The sequence below is a fragment of the Numida meleagris genome, chromosome 3 (assembly GCF_002078875.1).
Source record: "Numida meleagris isolate 19003 breed g44 Domestic line chromosome 3, NumMel1.0, whole genome shotgun sequence".
In the NCBI taxonomy this organism is placed as follows: Eukaryota; Metazoa; Chordata; class Aves; order Galliformes; family Numididae; genus Numida; species Numida meleagris.
The window spans coordinates 100,426,488-100,450,387 of NC_034411.1; the positions used below are offsets into that span (position 1 = coordinate 100,426,488).

Genomic DNA, 23,900 nt, shown 5'->3' on the forward strand with positions numbered 1-23,900 from the left:
CAATTGTTACTAGGTCAGGAGGAGAGGATAAGTTCTGTTTTTATTTTTTTTAATTTGTTTAAAATGTCATAAGTATGAGAGAACCGTGGGATATCAGACTTCCCAACATGAAGAATTATCTGTAGCTCAGGCTATGTCAAAGTCTACTAAAATGTTTCTATGTTTTTTTCAGTTCTGTTACACCATGCCTCCCAATGCAACCTACTGGCATACTCAGAAAACTCCTGTATTGTAAAACTACAGTTTCCATTTAAAAAATACATCCAATAAGGAGGACTACTGGTGTTTGTTAGAGAAATAATCTTGTCTCCAAAATAATATTTTTTAACAAATGAATTTAAACTACTTTGCAGACAGCATACATTTGAGTGTTTTACTGACTTCATATAACCTGCACTGGATTGCATCGTTTATAAGTAACCAATTCGATCATGAAAGACAAAAAATGAAGAGTAAAATATTTAGTTTTATTCATTTACCTCAATTAAAGTGATTACAGTTGTACAATATATAATCAGAAAAGTGGGTCTTAATGTGAATATGAAAGCACTGAACAAAAGAAATCTTCATTGGGTGTTTAAGCTTCCAAATTTAATAAAACAAATGTCACTCTGACAGACTCTGTAAAACAAATGTGGCATTCACCTTGCAGTTGAGAACACAGCTACAAAGAACTGCATAAGTCAGTTGTTAGTAATAATCTTTCACTGAGTAAATATTATATGTGGTATAATAACTGCATGCCAGAGTATGAGCGATCCAAAATTAATCAGAAGAACAAACACATACATTTAACCTGATACACATAACACAGATCACTTCAAAATCCTTTCATACAGTTGGCTAGATAACACAAGTTTTCTTTGTCTAAATAAATGTTTTTTATAGATATACTTTCTAGTTTGGCCTTGCATTGATATATTCGATAACTCAGAAGCTAGGGACATGTTTACTTGTAAATGAAGTTCACCTAAGAATCCTAATTTAAGTCCACTCCTCCTGACCCAATAACAACTGCAATATCATACTTAAAATTCTGGCAATGAAAGACTAACAAGCAAACATTTGTATATGTTAGCTCTGGGAAGTTACAGTCTTCAATTTAATTAATATTAATTAATTCATATTAATTAATTCATATGTAAGAAGACAGAGAAATTCTGCCACAGTTTTCCTGGCAGAAGAGTGCAGCTGTGTGTCATTTCACTACAATTCGTGGAAATATTCTCTAAGTCCATCCACTAAAGTGAATGCAGCATCAGAGTAAGAACAATCACATGGGCTCTAATAGCAATTTTCATCCAAGCCACATAACATTTCTGAACTTTAAATTATTTGTCATCTTAAAATGGCAAGAGGAATGTCAAGAATGTCTTAATAATCAAGTCTATATATTTGTCACGGTCCAAATATCCAAGACAAGATTTTGATAATTCCACCATGGACCCAAATTAAGATCAGCTGAAAATTCATGACATATCTTCCTGCTAAACTAGGGATTAGTGTCTGGTTGGCCTATTTTTTAACTACATAGGTATTGACTTTCTAGAATACCTACTGCACTGATCTTTTTAGTTTTAATTTCAAAGCAGTCAAGAGTCAGATCTCTGCAAGATTATCGAGTTACGTCATTGATCTGCACCAGCAGAAGACTCAATTTGCTCAGTAATAAGCAATTTGGGTCAAAGGCCACAACTGAAAAAAATACAAAGGATATCATTTACACTCATGTCAATCAGAAACAGCTCTCTTGCAATCGAGTTACATTTGTGTCAAACTTGTGCAAAGGAGAATCAGGTTTTCAGAATTTGGATTATTTGGCAATTTGGAATTCACCTTTATTAGTCTGTAGCTACTAAAAATATTAGATCTATTAAACTTGCTTTTTAACTGAACTGGGTTTTATTTAGTTATTGATGAATTATAATCATGTCACTGTTTCAGCTTACTGGCTTCATGTCCATAGATTCTGGAGTTATGCATTAGAGAATCTATCTGCGGCAAGAGAATAGAGTGGACTACTTTTTAAGTAAATTAAAAGACTCTCTTAAAAATATTAACAACATTTTGGATAAGCAAGATTTGTATTTCTTGACATTTTATGCCATTTCAGAACACATGTAATTTTTAAAACATATTCTGAACTACACAACTATAAAGCGATTTCCAAGAAAGATTAAATTTGGGATTTTTTTTTTTTTTTAAGGCTTTGGTTGGAAGAATTGCACGGGTTACATTCCTGACGAGGAACCCAGGGAATGTGGCTTATCTTCAAGGTTCACCTCATCCAAGCTCAAGGATGAACCGTCCTGATGTGCAAGAAGCCAAGCCAAACTTAAAGTAGTATGCAAGAACAGGGAACAGGGAGAAGTGACCTAGGAAGACCAAAGCCTCTCTGGAGTTAAATGTGTTGGAGATGAAGGCCAACCAAAAGGGCTTCTATCAGAATATCAGGAGCAACAGGAATGCAACAGAAAACATATTCCCACTGCTAAATGTAATAGAAGACCTGGTTACAAAGAATATGGGCAAGGAACTCAGTGCTTTCTTTGCCCATGTCTTTAATGGTAGGATTTGCCTTCAGAAAAGTCTGGAGTAAAAAGTTACTCCAAGTGGAGGAGGTTCAGGTTAGGAAGTATTTAAACGAACTGAACATACACACATCCATATGACCTGATGGGAAGCATCGTTAGTGTTGAGAGAGCTGACTGATGTCACTGAAGACAGGATGAAAACAAATGCTACTCATTGTTAATTCAAGTAGTGCAAGCAGACTTTAGAGAACTACAGGTTTCTTGGCTTCACGTGACAAGCTTGATCATCCATGGGAATCTGACAGAACAAGTCCTCCTGGAAACAATTTCCAAACATAGAACAGGACAAGTAGTTGCTTGGAGCATTCAGTGTTAACTGACAAACTGGAAATTGTGTCTGATTAACCTGCTGGCCTTCTACAACGAGATGACTGGCCTGATGAACGAGGGAAGAATAGTGGATGTTGCTTATTTTTCACTTCAGCAAGGCTTTTGACAGTACCTTCTGTAACATATTCATAGACAAACTGCTGAAATACAGATGAGATAACAAGACAGTGAGGTATACTCAGGAATGGCTGAACTGCCAGGCTCAAAGGTGTAGTGAGTAGTAGCACAAAATCCTTCTGGATTCCAAGCACTAGTGGTGTACCTCAGTGGTTGATACTGGGGACAATACTGTTTAACGTCTTCATTAATGATTTGGAGGGTGGGATGGGAATTTTGCAGATGAAACAAAACTGGGAGGAGTGGTTTGATACACAGATGCTTGTGTTGTCATTGAGAGAATCTCAAAAGATTAGAGAATTATGAAGTTTAACAATGGGAACTACCACTGCCAAGTCCTCTACCTAGGGAAGAATAACCTCCTCCATGTGTACAGGTTGGAGGCCAAGAAGCTACAAAGCACTTTGTCAGAAAGAAAAGTGAGGCATCTGTTGGACAGCAGAATTCACATGAGTCTGCAATCTGCCCTCACAGGAAAAAAAAAAAAAGGCCGGCAGCATCCAGGGCTGCATAAGGAATAGTATCATGAGCAAGCTGAGGAAGGTGATTGTTCTGCTCTGTTCAGCACTGGTGGCACACATCTGGACTGCTGGTAGTGGGTATGGGGTCCCCGGTACAAGAAAGACATGGACTTACAGGAGCGAATCCAGCAAGGGGCTGTGAAGATGAGGAGACCAAAACATCTGTCATATGAGTACAGGCTGAGAAACCAGGGACTCTTTAGCCTGGAGAAAAGATAGCTTAAGGGACTCTTAGCAAACTGCACAAACTTCAGATGCACGGCAGTCAAGAAGACAGAGTCACTCTTCTTAGTGGTGCCCAGCAACAGGCAAGAGGCAAAGAGCACGAATGAGATTTGTGAAATTGAGCTTAAATATATGCAACTTTTGTTTTTTATTTTTTTTGCTGTAAGGGTAGTCAAACTCTGGAACAGATCTCCCACATAAGCTATGGACTTTTCATCCTTGGAAATACTCAAAACCTGAAAAAAACTGCTTTAGTTAAACATACTTTGAGCAGGGAAGGTTATATTAAACCTTCAGAGGTCTCTTCTGACCTCAACTACTCTGATTCCATGAAGTTCATAAAGTTGTCTAAACATTAAGTTTCTCTTTTGTATTTCTCATTGGTTTTGAAGCCTTGTTTTGCAAACATGAAGAAAAAGGAAATTTGTCTACATTCTGATAGGTTTTCTTTAAGAGCTGTAAAGATATATGAAAATGCATACAAAGATCTTTGTAGTCAAAACTAGGCGTGGGATTAAAAAAAAAAAAAGCCATATTTCCCAAATATTTGCATACATGTAGTGGTGCGGTATTTTTGTAGGAATATATTGATTCCATTAAGCTTCTCAAGGAGGAAATGGAAAAGGGGAAAGAGATCATTTGATATGACGAATTTATGCCCTTCTTTGTTTAATTCAGTGTATATGTAAGAACACAAGTCATCTTATATACTACTTGCATCTCAATACCAGTCTAAGTTTAGCAGCAATACAACAGAGAAAGCAACAGAGATAATTTTGCGTTGCTTTGTAAGTACATGGAAAACATTAGATAATTTATATGAGTGATGTAGTTTATCACATACCAGTAAATATACTTTTAGAGACTATGCTTTTTGACAGCCACTCAGAGGCAGCAGAAAGCTTTAAAGTCATGAGTTATGCTTCTGAATTGAGATTAAATCCATCAATTATTTTGCAGCTATTCTAGTCTTTCAAATTCATACCAACCTAAAATAGCACCTTTTTTTACTACAAAACAACCCTCCCCTCCCCTTTTTTTTTAGGGCTATTCTGACCCAAACTAGTCACGCTTATTTATACCCATTCTGAAATGCTCTCATTTTGATACAATCTCTCATTAAGATATTCTTATGTAATGATGAGTCACAGTAACAAGAAGCATCGACAAAATGGAGATCAATAACTTTGACCATTAGCTTACAGAGCCTCTCTTCTAAGAGTAATTCATTTACACTTAGGACTAAATGAATCATCCTTTGGTGATCTCACTGATTATAAAGGCAGTCTGAAATGTCCACCACAGCCTAGGATGACTACCGTGCAGATACAAATTTCATGGATGGCCTCGAGTTGTGCCAGAAGAAACTCAGGCTGGACAACAGGAAATACTTCTCCAAGATAGTGGTCAGGTGCTGGAATGGGCTGCCCAGGGAGGTGGTGGAGTCACCATCCCTGGAGTTGTCCATTAAGATGTTGTACTGAAGGATATGGTTTAGTGGGGAAATATTGGTGGTAGGTGGACGGTTGGACTGGATGATCTTGGAGGTCTTTTCCAACCTTGGTGATTCTATGATTAATCTCCTCCACTATGTAAAGCAGTATCAACCATTTCTCCTGGTCAAAATGACAGACAACTGACACTAATTATAAAAAAAATTCAGGAACTGTTTAACTAACTTGAAGTTGTATTGGTGTGGCATGCAAGTGAAATATTTTAAATGATATTTAAAGAAACTACACACTGGATATATATATAAAAGCGAGCCTACTACATCTCAGATAAAAACACAAGTACTTCTCAACTTTTTAATGTTGTCTCTAAATACAGACAGTGCCAATGCTTACTGTACCAAACTTTTTATTATTTCAAACAAACTTCTGTACAAAAACATCACAGCAGGCAAAGAAATTCAGTGGTTTCAGCAAACAGCACATGACAACTTGGAGAATGCTTTAAAGTTTACATTTTTATTACACAAGTGACGAATAACTTTCCTCTGGGCTACTTAAAGACTTCATTCTTTGACAAGTGATTGCAGGTAAGCATGTATTAACATTAGATACCGTAACTCAATAGAATGATCTGTAATTCATCTTGACTTATCTAACTGAAATTGAACAAAACAGAATTTTCCCGCATATATATTTGTAAATGCCTCCCCATTAAAAATGGAGTTTGTAAACAGTGGCTTTACTACTGTAAAATAGCAGTGTGATCACTGCTTACAGAAAAACAACTAGCAATTTCTAATTCTGTTCCTGATGATAACAGTGATCTGCTAAAACTGCAGATCTATGAAATGAACTCTACAGTTGCAGTGCTTTCCTGCTTCATTACATGTATAATGCTAACATCTGTGGGTTCTCACAAGATTTGAGAAACCTCATAGTGGTAATTCTGCTCTGAAATAAACTCTAAGGCAATTCTAAAGAACTTAAGATAGTAATACTGTTTAAGGACAGAGTTCAATGACTAAATTTGTAACAGCGCAGCTGAGTTTCAGCAGACCAAATGCATCTTCAAACTCCTATGGTTAATGTTCTCAGAAGTGAAAGGCGTGAAAATTCCAGTGACAGCACACAACCTCTGATTTACGTACACAAGAATAAACAAATCTGAACCTGTGCACAAGCACTGGAGTTTTCCTGCATATATGCAAAGTACACAATTGAACATATTTTCAGAACGTGACCTCTGCAAGAATATGTACAGCAATTACAGATCACTCAGAAAAGACACTCAACAGAGCACGAACACTTTGCTGCTTTTGGCAAAATATTTCTATTCCGTTTACTGGAAAAAATTACTAGAAAGTAAGAACAATCAACTCAGAAAGGAATTCAACTCCTTGAAGCATCAATCACATCTAGAAAAACAATGAAAAGCAGTGAGCTGAAACATACCCGTGCTGATTCTGAATCAGCTGATGAATATTACTATCAAGGAAATTGATAGAGTGCCTAGGAACAGCTCAGGTCTTGAAGCCCGTTTATATCATCCCTAGTCTGATGAGGCCAATTTGACACTGGGGAAGTTTACTGCTACAGAAGAGTGTTCTGCTTTATTAATTTTGTATTAGCAAAAAAAAAATAAAAAAATAAAAAAAATCCTTACCAGGTAGAGCTGTCTCTAACAGATAATGTTTACCATGATGTATTTACACTGCAAAACCCTTTATTTTTAAGTGAAGAAATTAGCATTTTCCCTTACCTTTCTAAATCTAATAAAATTATTCAGAATTTTCAAAATCTAGCAATGGTCTTGAAACACAGTTTATAATTATTTATATTATATTTGAAAAGAGTATTAATTTTCCCACTGGTGGAAAAGAACAGGCTATACATACTAAAAGAGGCAAAATGACCTCTTTTGCAATACATTTTTGGATGTCAGCCAGCACATAACTCTTAAAATTACATAGATCTCCACTAATTACAGGAAAAACAACATATTTAATGATGCTGATGAACATTCAGGTATTCTCCTATACATACAATTTTACTTTCTCTGTTATTAACTTTCACCTCCTTTAAAGTTCCTCTCCTATGGCAGCTTTGACATTTCAGTTTATCTGATTTCCATTTTGTCTTCACTACTGCTTGTCTTCCAGAGAAGGCATTTAAGGATTAAAATGCACAGATAAACTGTTTTTGCTAAAGTATCTAAGTAAAAAAGTATTTTAAAAGTCAAAAGATAAAGGCTAGCATACAAACTTAGGCTGCATTATATATAGTCAGTTGGGTTATGACTACAGGTTCATCTATTTTAGCAATGTGAAGAAAATGGTTATGTAAATACACACAAGTATTAACATCAAACTGTATTAAATTATGTAAACATACACATCTTCTGTGGTCAATACAAACATCTAACTCGTCTCAAGACACTACTGCAGCATAGCTCGGATTTGTTTTGAAGTAGATTCATCATTCAGGTGTTTTGTAGTGAACCTAGGAATTACAAGTTAAAACAGTATTTAATAAAATGAGCAGGGATTTAGAAAGTCTAAAAACTTCACTGGCTGTTTTTGAAATATAGTTCATTTACACAAAGATACATGTATATTCCTTTACTCACTGATCACTGATAGTTAATTACTAACAGTTCACTGCTCTTTATCTTCTAAATATCCCTCACAATACATTATTCTTTGTTAATAGGTGGAGAATTGAGGCTAAATCCTGGCCTCAAGCCAACAATCATAGTAACATCAGTGCAGCAAGAGTGTCAATTTAAAAGACAGGTGTGCAGTCAAATATGGTGCCTCTGACATGGCAGGAAATTGAAGTCAAATCATCTTATTTCAAGAACAGCACTTGATTCTGTAGAATTCTCTTTTCTTTCAGTTAAATGCTCAAAAGAAATGTAATACATTGAATGACATGAGAAATAAGGTAAAAACTACTAAAAGGATTTAGGAATCTAGGCTGAATTTTGGCAGAACCTAAAAGCTTAATTTTAAGAATCTATCTTAAAGGTCCTCTACCTTTGTATCTTATGACATACCATCACATGGAGAGTTTTCTGTTTTTACTTTTCTATTTTTTTAACTAGTAGTCTGTTTGGTGCTGAGCTGCACTTTTAGGAACATCCTAGGAGGAATAAAGAGCTTTTAGTGTGTTTCTTCTATTTAAGCCCAAACACAGCCCGCTGTGTATGTTGGTAGGGAAATCAATCATCGCACAAGCTCAAAAGACATCTGACAGCTGCAGGATTTAACTCCACATCAATTTCAATTCAAAAGCAAAAGCAGAGGTGGTTATGGCAGTAGTTCTCGCTCTGTCCAAGCACTCAACAGCTAAAGAATTCAATACAGCTGTAAGAAATTTGGTACTATGACTCCTTTCTGAGTTTTCAGAGAAATCACATCATTGTGTCTTGTTTTCCAAGACAGCACTTTAAACTCTCAGCTACAGGACTGAGGTTTGGGTGGCTATATTCTTCAAGCTGTATCATTTAGCAGAATTAAAATAAAATGGTTTACTTGATCCCAATGAAAGAAAAAAGGGGAGTACAAATGGTATGAGAAATTAGGCAATTAAATGAACTTTTACTTAAGTACCACTGATAGAGATTATGACTTCCAGTATTAATAGTCATTGCCTATAAAAGTGAAATGGAACCGAGAGGAAGAATATAATTTAAGAAAACTCCAGGTGATTACGCCAAACCTGAAAGGACAATTTTCTTAATCAAACAAGACTATAAGTTTAAGGAGTCTTAAATTTTAAAAAATTAGGAGGAAAAAAAAAATTGTTAAGGCTGAATCAAACAATGACTCCATACATACCTGAGAGCATTCAGAAGTCCTTCCACAGTGTCAGGTGGTTGTTCCTTTAAAACTTTTATGCATCCCTTCATCTGGGAACAGAAGCATGCCACTACTGAACAATAATACATGAATTGCACTAGCTGAAAACAAGGACAACTTTCACCAAAGATAGGCAGCCTTTTTTTCCTACTCAATGCTGCTTTTTATGAAACAATAAATGTGTATTTATTTAAAATGATTTTCAATTAAAAACTTTGATTTTTGAGAAAATATAATCTACTTTACAAAGTATGTGTAGATTCTAAATTATATATGCAATGTGAATATTTTAACTCACACATAATTTCCCCAATTGCAACTTAAAAAAAATATTCAAGAACAGCCAATACACACGAAAAAAATCACCAGGACTTTGAGTGACAGTTCCTTGTCACTGCTGTTAGAAGAAAGACTTTTACTTTTATACTTGCACACAATGAATATATTTTCAATATTAAGTTTGTAGCTGCAAACAGTGACATCTTACAGTTTGTTTCGTAACTAGTAGTTTCTAACTTCATCTGAGATGAGAAGTCCCTGATGTTGATTTTAAACACCACAGTGAAATTACATCTGCCTTAGAGAGTACAAAAGTCAGGCTGAAAACACTGTTCAAATTTACAACAGAAAAAACGAAGCTCAGAAAGCAGACACAGAACTCATCTGATCCAGTATACAGACTCCCTATGAAGTTCATAGAGAGGCACAATAAATTCCTCCAACCTACTCAGAATACAGTTTCAGATGTAGTTAATCATGCTCTAGAAGTACCTATTTCTTCCTCTGCTATGCATACATCTAGTAACTATCCGGAAGTCAGTCTAGGTAAAACTCAAAAGCTCAGTGTTTCTGTATACAGTAGCTGTGCATGTGCAAATCAGCAGACTCTTAAGGGGAGAAAAATTCAAATCATTCAATTCCACTTTTTTTAGAATCAGAATCCTTAAACCAGACAAAAGAGAGAAGCTCTTGGACATTTAAGCTAGGTGCCTATAATCGACAGCTTGAAATACAGTCTTGAAAGAGTAAGGAAAGGTAAATTTGTACCACTGTCCCTAAACTCTTAAAATGGATTCCAAGAAATGACTAGCTTGGAAAACAGAATCGCTTATCGTAGTAAAAAAAAAAAAAAAAAGAAACAACTTTTTTTTTTTTTAAAAAAGAGAAAAATCCCCGAACTAATTAAAAAAATTAAGATTTAGGACCACGTACTCATTTTTAAAAACTGAGTTGTTCATTTTCTGCCTTCCATTTACATTAATTATATTGCAAGATTACAAGGCTTCAGGATAAATGCAAGAAACCAAAGTACACACACTGTATATACAGTCCTGTGAAAATTTTTACTTGCACAGTCTCCATAGGCATGAGACTGCATTAGCAGTCAGGAAGTCTGCATTCAATTCCCAGGCTCTATCTGCTGCATGACCTTGAGCAAATCAATTCACCTCTTTCTGACATATCTTTCCCTCTGTTAAGCAGTCAAAAAAGGGATGCAGTAAAATAGTAGTATCTGCAGATAAAAAATGCTAACAAAGACCCAGTGCCATGAAGCACAATAATATTATATATATTTTTTTCTTTAGAAGTAGGCTTCTAGAAGTAGTAAAGGGAAGGATTAAGCATGAATTACAGCTTATTTCTGCTGAAAGACATGCTTTATGAGATTTAGGTTTGTAAAAACATGCAGCACAGAAAGAGTACTTTTTTGTGTGTGCTTGCAACATCTCAGATGAAAATATAAGGTTGATTCCGCTGTGACTGGTCATGCCAAAACTAAAACTGAAGGCTCATTATTAGCATTACAATAGGATTTCAGTTCTGTTACTTTAGATCTCAGACAAAGCAGAGACAATATAGAATACTTGCTTATTTACAACAGAGCTAGAACCAAAAATGAGCATTTCAGCATGAAGAGATTACATGATTAATAAAAACTTAGGACTGCAGAACTTATTCAAGGGTAGCCGTAACGTGGAATTATTTTAGTGCAACCATACAGCTGGCAGAAAAGCAGAGATAACAAAGACAAATGAGTATCTGTGTCTGAGAGAAAATACAGATCCTTATTTTAATTTCAAACAAGCTGATATATGAAAGTAAACAGGTGAAGATAAATTCTAAGTTTTGCCACTCAAAAGTTATTAAAATGATATATAAAAAGTCATAAGCCTGTGCTGGAAAAAAAAAACACAGACTAGTGTTCTCAAACCTATGGAATATTAAGAAAAGTCATTCTTACATCAATCTTTGATGTCTTTGAGAAAGCTCCCACAGGATGAACATGATCATACAGTATAATAACTCCCACCATTACTCTCATGCAGAACATAAGAGTCTCTTCGCTGGTGAATCTACTCCTGTACTCTCTGAAAAACAACAGGAATAAAAAAAGTCTTGACAGTTTTTAAGTGGACAGTTTTACAAACTAGGCTATGAAGGAATGAAACCTAAACATTCTACTTAAAAGTAGTACAAGAAGAATCTTTGCAAAATTTTGAAGACCTTTAAATTACCCAAGTCCCTGTCAATTTAGAAAGAAGGCTAGAAAGCGAATAGATACTTCAATCTGTTGTACCACACCTTCACAGTTCATATGCCTGTTTCTGAGGCCAGCAACTTCGATATTTTGCTGAAGTGTTCCACAGTTGATAAAATACGATGGAGACTCATCATACTTCTGTTTCATCTTAGAAATACAACATATTGGGACCTCAAAGGAAAGCTACTCTTTTTGCCGAAATTCCTACTTTAAAACAAGTAACATTTGGGTAGAATCTAATTTTAGCAGCTTGTAAGTACAGGCCTTCACCTGGGTGGATCATAATCATTGATATCTCTTTTCGAAGTATATAGGCAACTTCAGCAACCCAGGTTCACTAGGCATCTAGAAAGTACAGGTATATTATATGGGAACAGACTGAACTCATTCCAAAGAGTTTTTCTTTGACTTTTCAACTGCAAAATAAGAATATGGATGGTACAGTTAAGAAAGTCCCTATCAGCTCTATTACCTGAAAACTATCACAAAGAAATGAATTAAATATAATAGAGAAAAGCAGAAAGCCTGAAAAACAGCAAGCACCATTATTCTTCTAATAAATATTATTTAAGTAGATAGTACATAGATTTGTCTACTGTTACTCACTAGTTTTCAATATAAAATTTTACTTAAACATAAAATCAAAATTTCCAAAAGCTGTACTGTACTATCTCTCAGCTTACAGTGACTTCAGATTTCATCCTCTGATTTATAGCTATAAATACAGCATTATAACATGACCAGAATTAAAGGCTATGGAAATTTAGATGCAAAAATGTCTGATTATTTCACAAAACTAAGTACTGGATAATAAACTCAAATTTATCTTCAGGTAGACAACTCACAATCTACTGTTTCTCTACTTTTGCAAAAATAAAAAGAGCATATAGGTATTTTAAGTGACTCATACTAAGATGTCACAGGATTGTGAGATGAGTCCCATCTACTACGTGCACTTCTGGATTTTCATAAACAATCATAATAAGCTCAGGAATTCTACTCTCTACACAGCCTTATGAGCAAACAATTCAAAGACAGAAGACTACTCTGAATCTTTTTACCTGTTCACCAGCTATAATTAAGCAAGTAAATAAGAAAGCAAATATACAATTTCCACACAGCTGAACTTTTTCATATCCAGGATAAGATGGATGCATTGAAAAAAGATCTACTCAAATGATCCTGAATGGGGCCTACAGGAAAGCTGGGGAGGGAATGTATAAGGGCAGATAGCGACAGGACTAAGGGAAATGGCTTTAAACTGGAAGAGGGTAAATTTAAACTAGATATTAGGAAGGAATTCTTTATTGTGAGGGTGGTGAGACACTGAAACAGGTTGCCCAGCGAGGTTGCGGATGCCCCCTCCCTGGAAGCATTCAAGGCCAGGCTGGATGGGGGTTTGAACAAACTCGTCCAGTGGGATGTGTCTCTGCCTACAGCAGGGGGGTTGGAACTAGATGATCTTAAAGGTCCCTTCCAACCCAAACCATTCTATGATTCTATCCTCAAAATAGTCTCTGTGCATCATCTGCAGAAGTGCTACTTAGAAGAGTGAAAATCTGGCCCCTAAGTGTGGTAGTGATTTAGCAGGATGGGCAATTGAGAGACAGTAGTTACTCTATGGTTCTGGTTAGACAAGACAGACACCAAAGCCTATGGAAGATTATACTTGTACGTTAACTTTTGTTGAAATACAGACCCTCCCTAACAAAATTCAGTGCTTATTCATGAAAAAATATCTACGGTGGTTAAAATAGGAGGCAAGGCTTTCTAAAAACTGATCGCGGTTTGTACATCAGCGTGACCGCAACTTAAGGCAAGCAGGAAATCATTTGGAAAAAAAAGAACTGTTTATTCCAGATGGAAATGAATAAATATGGTAAAAATTGTCACATATAAGAAAGAAAAGATTTAAGATAAAACTTACGGTGTTTCCAACATGACTTTACATACACTAGCCATAGTACTTAAGCAGTCCGTTGTATTTTCAATTGGCAATGTTTTGTTCTAGAAGGGTTAAAAAACAGCCATTATTGAGTACATCATCTTGTTAGATTAAAATTAATAATGTCTGTGTGTTTTACCCTTTTCTCTCCCATTACTTACTTCTGATACAAAATGTGTAGTTGCATTACTGAGTGTTTTCAGCATTGGTGTGGCTTCTGCATAAAACAGGGACATCCTATTGGCCATTTCATTGTTGACTTCATTCTCGATGTCTAGCTGAGAAAAACATGAGAAAAAATAGTTAGGAAAACTCTTAATCTTGACAGCAGCAAGAAAAAGATACAGCACGTGCTCACGTCAGCAAGCAGACTGTTGAATGAATAGCTCCAGCCTAATCACTTTATCCAGACTGCTGATTAACTCTCACTGCGAAGGTGAGAACGTGACAGCCAGCAAATCAAAAGAAAAAAACACTACCACAAATGGTGTAAATATACACAAAATGATAAATATTTCAGCATGGAGAGCAGATCACTTTATTTACTTACATGCATGTTGTTTATCCTGTTGCGACTTATTGTCCGCCTATAATAACTGAAGTCATTCTGAATTGCTGGGTTTCTCATCTTAGGGAAAAAAAAAAAGGAAATAATCAGTTTTGATTCAAAATATATGGAAAAAAAATAGCATATAGTAAAAGATTTTAACCTTAAGTTCATCAAAACGAAGAGTAAAATGTAAGATTTCTGCAAACTCTTTAGCCAGAGCCTGTTCCCGTTCCAGGTGTTGAGTTGGAGTATAAGGTGGGCATGTCAAGGATTCCAGTAAGCTCTGCAGGGCCTTTTCTAAAAATAAAATAAAATAAAATAAAATAAAATAATTTTTTTTCAGTCCATATTAAGACAAGGTTTTCCATTAAGTATTTAAATATGCTTTGTTAGAAAAGAAGGAAGACTTAGAATATGCACAGTCCTAACAAGAATCCTCTTCCTTTCTATTCTAAGGTGAGAACCACTAGTCAGAGGCACCTCTTGCTAAGTTTCATTAAGCTTTCTGCCATTTTCTCTCCATTTTGTGTCAATGATCTCGTTTCCATTATGTCCCTTTTTTCCATCTAACATCCTTTATCTGGGAACTCTACCAAAATTCTATGGAGAAAGCATATCTCCTATATTCAAATATTCTGCCCTCTCTCTTTCATCTTCCTGAATTAGCCATCAACACAGTACAGAGATTGTTCTGGCATCTCAGTTATTAAAAGTGTACTCTTAGGCACTGATAACAATGTAGTTCAGCTCCTGTGGCTATAATTACTAGCATTACTCAAAAAGTGATAGACTTCAGAGGACTTTATAGAAGAATTCCCCATACTGGGAACTCTTCCACTTTATAAAGACATTATTTTGCACAAAGCCTGTCATCCAGAGTCTTAATTCAAAGTTTAATTACATCATTTTTTGAGGGCAGCATGGATGATAAAGTCAGTTTAAAATGTGTCCAGCCTTGGATTTTCACCCTGCAAGAGAGGTTATCGATATCCTCCTGTCCCTGTTATCCTCCTTCAGTTTATTTAAAAGCAAATCTCAAAGTATTTTTGTCTTCATTCCTTTTAATACTCTGATCTCTTCGAGAATTCGAATTACAAAAAGTAAACTGCATCAGTACAACAAAGATCAATGAAGTGCTGACCAGTGGGAGGCATCAGATAAAAACTTTACATAGTCACAACTACATTCTCTGTGCTCCATTTAAATAATATACAGTTTAAGTGGCAAGCTAACAAACTTTAAATAATTTTGGAATCAAATGATAAACACTGCACTGAGAAGTGTGACTGAAAGCAAATGTTTATTAAGATCAAAGAGACAGAACAAAAACCCTACAAAATTAGTGGAAAAAGAAATTTCATATTTCTTTAAAGCAATTTAATAAAATAAACATACTAAACCACTCACCTAATCTCAGTGAAAACTCATAAAAGCGCTTCAGCCTCACGACCAGAGGACACACTGAATTCCATGCTTTTTCTTGCAACTGGATATCATTGGGATTTTGTATTGCCTGAAATGAAAATTCCACTGTAAAGAACTGTGAATTATGAACATCAAGTAAAAGGTGGTTTGGAAGTTTTCCAGTACAGCATTTCAGAAAGTATTGTAAAACACAGAACAATTATAAGAATTTACACTGTATGTCTAAAAAATATCATTTTCCTTCTCGCCTTTACCATGACAATTCAAAAATACTCATTCAAATCCAACACTGACATGAAGGAATCTTTTAACACTATCTTTGAATAAAAACGTACTGCAAAAGCATCAGCAGTATAAGTACTGTTTGCAGAAATAAACAGCTTTTACAATCATTATTTTAAACTTACGTAGCTAACAGCTCACACTAAAAGTAAATGTGAGGCTGACATAGGGAAAGGTTTGGTCAGTTGAGACAAACTGCAAGTTACAGTTCAGAACTCTACTTCAGGACCAGTTTCACAGAGTGAGACACCTGCAAAATTGATGTAAAATTCTAATTTACTGTATTTCATTGTCTCACTTGCATAGAAAAACAACTATTTCCAACAGTTTTTTCCTACGTATTACTGACATTTGAGTATTATTTCTTAATTATTAGTTCTTAACTGTAACTTTAACCAAAAGATGTATGAGGTATATGAAACTGTCTCAAAGTGAAAAATAAATACTATTTGCTAATAGTAGACCCAAAAGAAGTTTCAACAGCCGTCATTTAATAATTCGACATAAGAATTTATCACATTGCACTTAATCTGTAATGTTTTCAAAATACAATTATAAAGATTTTCACATTGTTCCACAGAATGTGCCTGGATACAAAATAGAACCAAGGAACACACTATGTTTCGCTCGATTTTGCTTCCAGAGAACTGCCATTAGCTTGAACAAACATACATCTCTAATCTCTTGTCCAGCTCCTTTGTACGCCTGAAGATCTGCAAGCATACTTTCTGAGTCCTGTAAAACTGCACTGATCTGATTCCATACTTCTCTTTCTCCATCTGTGGGCTGGGCATCTATGAAACATAAAAGTAAAATGCATAAGACAAAACGTAGCTGCAACACTAATGGCAAGATTATTCAGTTCAACTTAACAATATTATATCCAACTTGACTATATATAACGGCATTTGGTTGTTTTTTTAAAGATACAGTTATTTTGCACTGCCATTCAGCTAACATTAGAGTTCTTCCATTGTTTTGGTAAGCTCTGGCTCAGAATGTCTCTTCTAAGCACCATAAAGCAGTGATATTAGAAAAGAGGATACTGCCTCTTTTAGTAAAAGGCACCTTGCTCGTGAGCTCCAACGATCAATTACAAAGGACTGTTTACTTTCCTTGCAGCTTGGGGATAAAATCAAGCCTTTCACTGGATGGTGCAGTAGAATATTATGCCCCATCACCCTTCCTCCAGGCTTCTCTAACTGGGTATTTTTCTCCGTCTACGCAACACAGGTACAGTACTACATAAAAATAAACATTCTTCTTTTGAATGGCAGAGACCATTCCTACTATTTAAATAGTAGTTCTATTTAACCCGGTTCTATCAATCATCACTTTGTTTTCAGGGTGGGAGTGATATGCAGACCTTCTATATTCACAGTAATGACATTTTGAAGGAGATCAAAATGCCCACATGTATATCAGGTCCTGCACCTGGCTTGGTGCAATCTCAAACACCATTACAGTCTGGAGGAAGGACTGAGAGCAGCCCTGAGAAGAAGGATCTGGGGGTGTTAGTGGCCAGAAACTGCACGTGAGTGAAGCGGTGCATATGTGTGTCCCAGAAAGCCAGCTTTAACCTGGTCAGCATCAAAAGAAGCATGGCCAGTAGGCCCTCTACTCCACTCTCGTCAGATTCCATCTGCAGTGCAGGGTTCAGCTCCAGCACAAGAAGGATATGGACCTGTTAGTGCAGGCCCAGGGGAGGCCACAAAGATGATCAGAGGGCTGCAGCACCTCTGCTGTGGAGATGAGCTGAGAGGGTTGGGGTTGTTCACCCTGGAGAAGGTTCCAGGGAGATCTTAGTGGCCTTTCAGTGTTTAAAAGGGGCTTATTAGAAAGATGGAGGGAGACTTGAAACACTACTACTTTATACCTCAGAAGGAAAGTAGAAACAAGGAGAAAACTACTCCAAAGACGAAAATCACAGCTCAGACATGGCTGTTGAACTGAATTATTAGCTAATATTAGGTTTACAGTGATACTGACTGTTTCTTTCCCCAAGCTGCAAGAAATCAGGTATACACCATAATGATTCTTTGACCTTGTGAAAAAGAAAGGACCAAAACAGTAAACATTTCTAAGTTTAATAGGGAAGTTGGTACTTTTGCTTAAAACTTTCATACCATCCACAATTGAGTAGGGGGAAGGAAGGAGTCACCTGTAAGTCAGTATCCATATTCTAATAGTTTTAATAAAAGTTAATTGTTTCCAGCAAACATTAAGGCATAAAAGAGAGTAAGCTATTGATTAGTACAAATCACAAGTGTAAAATCTGCATAATCACATCACCAAAAGCATGAGTTGGTTAACAAAGAACTTCTACGTTACTTTTACTGTTCATTTTCTTTAAAAAGTATTACTCCCTAATAAAAATTTAAACACTCTGGACTGCTCATCACTTTGGGATTTAGAAATGGTCTTTAGTAACATCCACTGTAGTTACTATTTTTCAAATTTTCCCAATTCATCCTTCGGAAGCTGGTGAAAGGGTGAGTATTTGAAACCAATTGAGCTTTCTGTGGCATCCCAGCATCTGGGGAAGCAGGAACAGGAGAATGGTGGAAAAAGGAGATGGCTTGAAAAGGGAAGGAAGAGGGAGAAGGCTGCAAAGGCTACAGAGCAATAGGCTTAGCTTGCACTTGCAGAAGCGGTTTATAATGTATGCAGAAATTGATTAGCTTAAAAATAAAAGCAGGGAGGATGGTTCAGGCTCTTTTTTTTTTAAACATGCATCTTATATGTGAACTATATGTTATGCAAATAGGTGCTCTGATAAAATCGTGGTCATGTTTCAAAAGGGATTTTACATTAAGATTTTAACAAACATGGTTAACTAACATATCTGTGATTGATTACTTTGTACAGGATTTCATCTTGTTTTGAACTACAATACCAACAAAAATTAAAAGCAACAAAGAATTCTTCATGACTGAGATTCTGGCTTTTAAAATTGTTTTTCTGTTCCAACAATACCAAAGCTCATTTCCCTGTTCTGAGTGAAAAAAAAAATACTATTCCTGAATCACTGCTTGGTAGGATCACCTCTTACAACCCTAACTCCAGAGGATCAGCACATGCTTAAACAATTTGTACGCATTTATAAATAAAACCACAGTCACTAGCCAATCCACACTGAATGCAAGCCCTCTCAAGAGTAAGGTACCACAGCCACTGAACATACTGCATTTCAAGTCTGATAGTCTCAGAGTACCTTCATTTCTGACAGAATATGCTTTCTTTAGCAAAACAAAACAGGAAACCCTTCCACCTCTCTCTGATAACTAAATAAATCCTCTGGAACGATTACAGTCCATTTGTAGATGCATTACATATTTCAGACACTTAATGGGGTTGGAAGGCAGAGCCAATTTTTTTCTTAAAATATATCATTTGTTTCAAAAAAATCCTACCTCATCCTTCACCAATTATGCTTTTGAAAACACAAAGAAACTGCAATATATGTTAGACGTCAGTACTCACAGGACAAGATTAAATATAAAAGAATGGATATGAAGAACTTACTTATACAAAGTTGAGCGTAACAATATCTCAACAATTAAGACATAACAAGTCACTTGTAAAAGAAGTATTTCCAATCCATGCACCCTTTCATCGTCTGAAATGCAGACCAAAAAGCACAGAACTTTATTTCAGCCTCAGTCAATGCAACTGGAAGTTACGAAGATTCCCACTGAGGCTGGACAGTGCTTGCATTTCATGTGCATTAAGTGTACAATCATATTTGTCAGATAATATCATGGCCACCTGGCTATGGCAGCCATGCAAAAGAACAGTGAGTAAAACAAGGTGTCTTATAGGCTCTGCTTTCAGCTTTTCAGCAAATTAGGGCACAGCATATATACATATATATATATACACACACGTACATTTCAGGTCTGACACCATGACAATTTTTTCCCTTCCAATCTGGCACACGATTAGAAAAAAGGCTAGCTTATGTCCTTGACAAGAGGTATTACTTTCAACTACAGTGAATCATGCATTTCAGAGAGTATGAGAAGTTGCTATATCCCATACATTAAAAAGAATCGTACTAATGGAAAAAAAAATCCTGCCTATGCCAAAATTTCAGAATTAGCAAGAACAAAATGAAGCTCTCTAAACGAGCATGAGGCTACGCCATGGAAACAAATTTGAGGCTCATTCGTTAGCTGCTCTCAGCCCTGTAACGCATGTGGAATGCCATCCTCAAGAGAACAGGCAGAGGGTGACCTCTTGGACCAAGCCACCACTTCTTGCTTTGGGCACTCTGAAGTGCAAGAGATGAGTTTAATCTTGCACTGGCTGGATATAGATTACACCTCCAGCCTTCCTGCCTGTGGAACAAGGGCACTAATTAACATCCTGCAAAAAATGGGCAGTTGCTCTGCTGCCAGACATATTCCATTAATAGACACTTTTAATCATATATGAGCAACTATAACTCAAAATTTCATAAATCTTTCTGGAGATGGGGGGGAGGAATACTGGAATATAAGTGTCCTTGATACTGTGGAGAAGGGTCAGGTATCAATTCCACCTAGCTAACATTCCGGAAAAAGAGGAACTTGTTCAGGTTCTGCATTCAGAGAATTTGGTCTTACAAAAGGTATTTGTATCCGGCGAGAGGATGGGACTGAAGATGCCACTTAAAGACTGCGAAAAACTTACAGGCTTTCGGAAGCATGCTATAAAGCTTTAGCCTTTTAGGTTCAAAACAAATTGTTGTTACCAACTTTCAAATTATTCCCAAGAATTCATGTTCAAATACTTATTTACCTGAAAACTAGGCAGCAGTGGTTTGACAACAGAGTTCTGCAAAAACGAGCACTCATAACCTGCTACAAAAAGAGCTTTAAATGCCCAGAATTCATTTACCTTTTACTAATTTAATCAAGGTCAAGATCTAAAGAACAAAACAGTTGTTGAATGGAGAAAAACCCATTTCAAGAGAATCACCCTATGGGGTAACAATGAAACCTTACTTAGCTGCGAAGATCAGAAACTCACATGACTTTCCATGCACTCACTCTTCCTAACAAGGTTTTTTTCAAGCTATGAGCAAAGACAAACTGGTATACGATAAATTCAAATATGCGTCACTTTGAATACAAATATATCAAATGTAGAAAAGCAACACAGTTTGCTTTCTGGAAATTAAGAGACTTTTTCTTTATGTAAGCATTTCAACAGACTTTCCAACATTAATTTGGTGGTATGTATACAGTTTGAATTTCATTTCAGAAGGTTTTTTACACCCGCACAGGAGTACACTTTTCTCTACACTAACCTCTGAAGTTGGGCACTACTTATGTTCAAGGTTGGATTGGATAAATCTTCACATTGTTTCTATTTGTACAGATTAGTAGCTATTCCATGGCTCAAGAATGAGAGAGCATACAGAACTGCTTTTGCCGTGTAACAATAACTGAAATTAGTAAGAGATTCAATCTTTTAAAAAATATGATCACAGAGTTACAAAACTTGGTTCCTAGTTTGGAATCAAGAAATGGATTCAATGTCATCAGTAGAACACAGCGTAAGTAATGCAACTGATCATAAAGATAGCTGCAGGAAAGAGGAGTAACATGATATTTTAAATAATTTGAGGCAGCACTGAATTTTCAAGAAGAAAATTAAAATAGCTATTTAAAAAATTTTGGAAAGTGAAAGTTCGAAACAGACTCATTTTTCTTTCATAATCCTTTCTAATTTCAAATACAGCACAAGGCAGAATTTGAAAAAAAAAAATAGAACAAAACTTTAAATTAGGTGAGAAAACTTTATTTTTCTAAGTGTTCCTCTTTCTACCTGCTCACTTTTCAAGAATTGCATAGAGATGTATTGGAAGAACTAAGGCTAAATATGAAATTAATAGGTTGGTAAAAATATTTAAGAGAAAAGTGAGATTATATTTTAAAATAAGCAAAGCAAAGAAATTCAAAAGATGCCATGTAAGATGTCCTCCTCAAATTTTTCATCAAAGCAGAATTCCATTCTGAAGAATAATAATTTTTGAAAAATAAATATTTGGGCGGCATGGAAGAACTCATCCTAGCTCATCCTTACAAGACATTACCTAAGAGATGTGTGTTTATTAAGGGTTGTAAGGGAAGAAAGTAAAACAGAAGTCTACTATGCTGAACTTAATGTGTAGTTTCTTAACTGACTAAGGTATCTAGAGCTGTTCTGCTGCCGTCATTCTGCCCTGCATTTCTGCTCTCTTTTATGTGTATTAAGAGCAAAGGCTCTTCCAACCATGCAGTCATCCAGATTGAGCTGAGAGAGTATTCAGTAGGTTGAGGAAAGCAGTAAGTTGTTGGTTTTTTTTTATATATATTTGCACGACTAGTTTTTAGCGAGGTCATTTTCCCACACAGTTATCACTCATGACTTGTGCAACAACATTTGTTGTACATGTTAAAGCTAGCACATAGATATGAGTCTATGTGACAAAGCACCAGCCATGGGATCACCCCTTTTGAGAAGGGGCTTGTATCAGAAATAGCGTTGCCAGTAGGAGTAGGGAAGTCATTCTCCCTCTGTACTCAGCCCTAGTGAGGCCCCACCTCGAGTACTGTGTCCAGTTTTGGGCCCCTCACTGCAAAAAAGACATTGAGGACCTGGAGCGTGTTCAGAGGAGGGCGACAAAGCTGGTGAGGGGTCTGGAGCACAGGCCTTATGAGGAGCGGCTGAGGGAGCTGGGATTGTTCAGTCTGGAGAAGAGGAGGCTCAGGGGAGACCTCATCGCTCTCTATAACTACCTGAAGGGAGGTTGTAGTGAGCTGGGGGTCGGCCTCTTCTCTCTTGTAACTAGTGACAGGACGAGGGGGAATGGCCTCAAGTTGCGCCAGGGGAGATTCAGGCTAGATGTTAGGAAATACTACTTTTCTGAAAGAGTGGTCAGGCACTGGAATGGGCTGCCCAGGGAGGTGGTGGAATCACTGACCCTGGAGGCATTCAAGGAATGTTTAGACGCTGTGTTGAGGGACATGGTTTAGTGGGGTTATATTGGTGGTAAGGTCAATGGTTGGACTGGATGATCTTGTAGGCCTATTCCAACCTTGGTGATTCTATGATTCTATGAAGCACAAACTTAGATCAGCTTAAATCGACTGTCCAGGGAATTTAACTCCCTCACATTCTTTTCCCACTTCCCATATACAAACACTCATTACTTTTGACCAATATCAGCACATAAAGCCTCTGATTTTTGAGGTATGGAAACAGAAGGTATCAGTTTTACTCCCATGTTATTTCTATGTTTTTTTCTATAATTAAAACAACCACATTCATTTATTTTTATTTTTAAAAAAACCACTAACGCAACAGTATTTGTATAGCACATGTTATGCATAGGAGGAAAAAGTATGTCACACACATTCTTTTCAGATACAACAACTTCCAAATGAAGAACAGCAAAAAAATACCAGGACAAGATCCCAAAACCCTGCAAAAAATTTCAGAAGTAGTGCTGCCAGACTTTGAGGTTTCAGCTTACTGCTAATGAAAAAGTGGATAACAGCTAAAAAGCAATATCCTGATGCAAAAAAAATGAAATACAGTAAACACATCAACTCAACATATCCCTCATTTAAAAAGGGACATTCTCCAGAGTATTTCCTGTGTTTTTATAATGTTCAGTATAAGTTCTTGCAGTTGAACTGAGCAGAAATCTCTCTGGGATACGTAAACTTGCACGGCAACATTTTCAAGAGTTACTGAACAATTACTTCACTAACACTTGAAACTGTTTAACTTTCTTTTAGTAATTTTTGCACAATCTAAAGCAGAGATGAACACAGGCATGACTTTTTCCTCAGAAAGTATACAAACAGGTATTGCACAGCTGAATAAGTTGAAGGAACACTACATTTCTACTATCAAGCTAATTCTTCTTTTAAGACTCTTATCTAAGATCTACCACATGAATCAAGTTGGAAGATAGCTGAAAGATTAGTAAATATTTAAAGAGACTGGCAGCTAACCTTCTTCATGCAGTATATTTGAAATTGAATGTAGGAAATCTATGATAGTCTTATACTAATTGTG

General features: G+C 36.2%; 1 protein-coding gene across 7 annotated transcripts in view; it reads right to left on the minus strand.

Moving 5' to 3' along the window:
* The window catches only part of FAM49A (family with sequence similarity 49 member A), a 54,506-nt gene continuing 36,187 nt past the window's right edge, over window positions 5,582–23,900 (minus strand). For 5 of the 7 annotated variants that reach the window (XM_021390764.1, XM_021390766.1, XM_021390762.1 and 2 more), the window contains 9 exons: window positions 16,518–16,639; window positions 15,546–15,651; window positions 14,299–14,435; window positions 14,139–14,216; window positions 13,750–13,866; window positions 13,571–13,650; window positions 11,344–11,470; window positions 9,081–9,151; window positions 5,582–7,740 (listed from right to left, as the gene is read on the minus strand). In XM_021390764.1, the coding sequence (XP_021246439.1) occupies window positions 7,677–7,740; window positions 9,081–9,151; window positions 11,344–11,470; window positions 13,571–13,650; window positions 13,750–13,866; window positions 14,139–14,216; window positions 14,299–14,435; window positions 15,546–15,651; window positions 16,518–16,639 (902 nt within the window). In that variant the 3' untranslated portion in view covers window positions 5,582–7,676. Of the gene's footprint in view, window positions 7,741–9,080; window positions 9,175–11,343; window positions 11,471–13,570; window positions 13,651–13,749; window positions 13,867–14,138; window positions 14,217–14,298; window positions 14,436–15,545; window positions 15,652–16,517; window positions 16,640–23,900 lie in introns of those variants that run through there. The other 2 variants (XM_021390767.1, XM_021390768.1) reach the window with 2 other exon arrangements.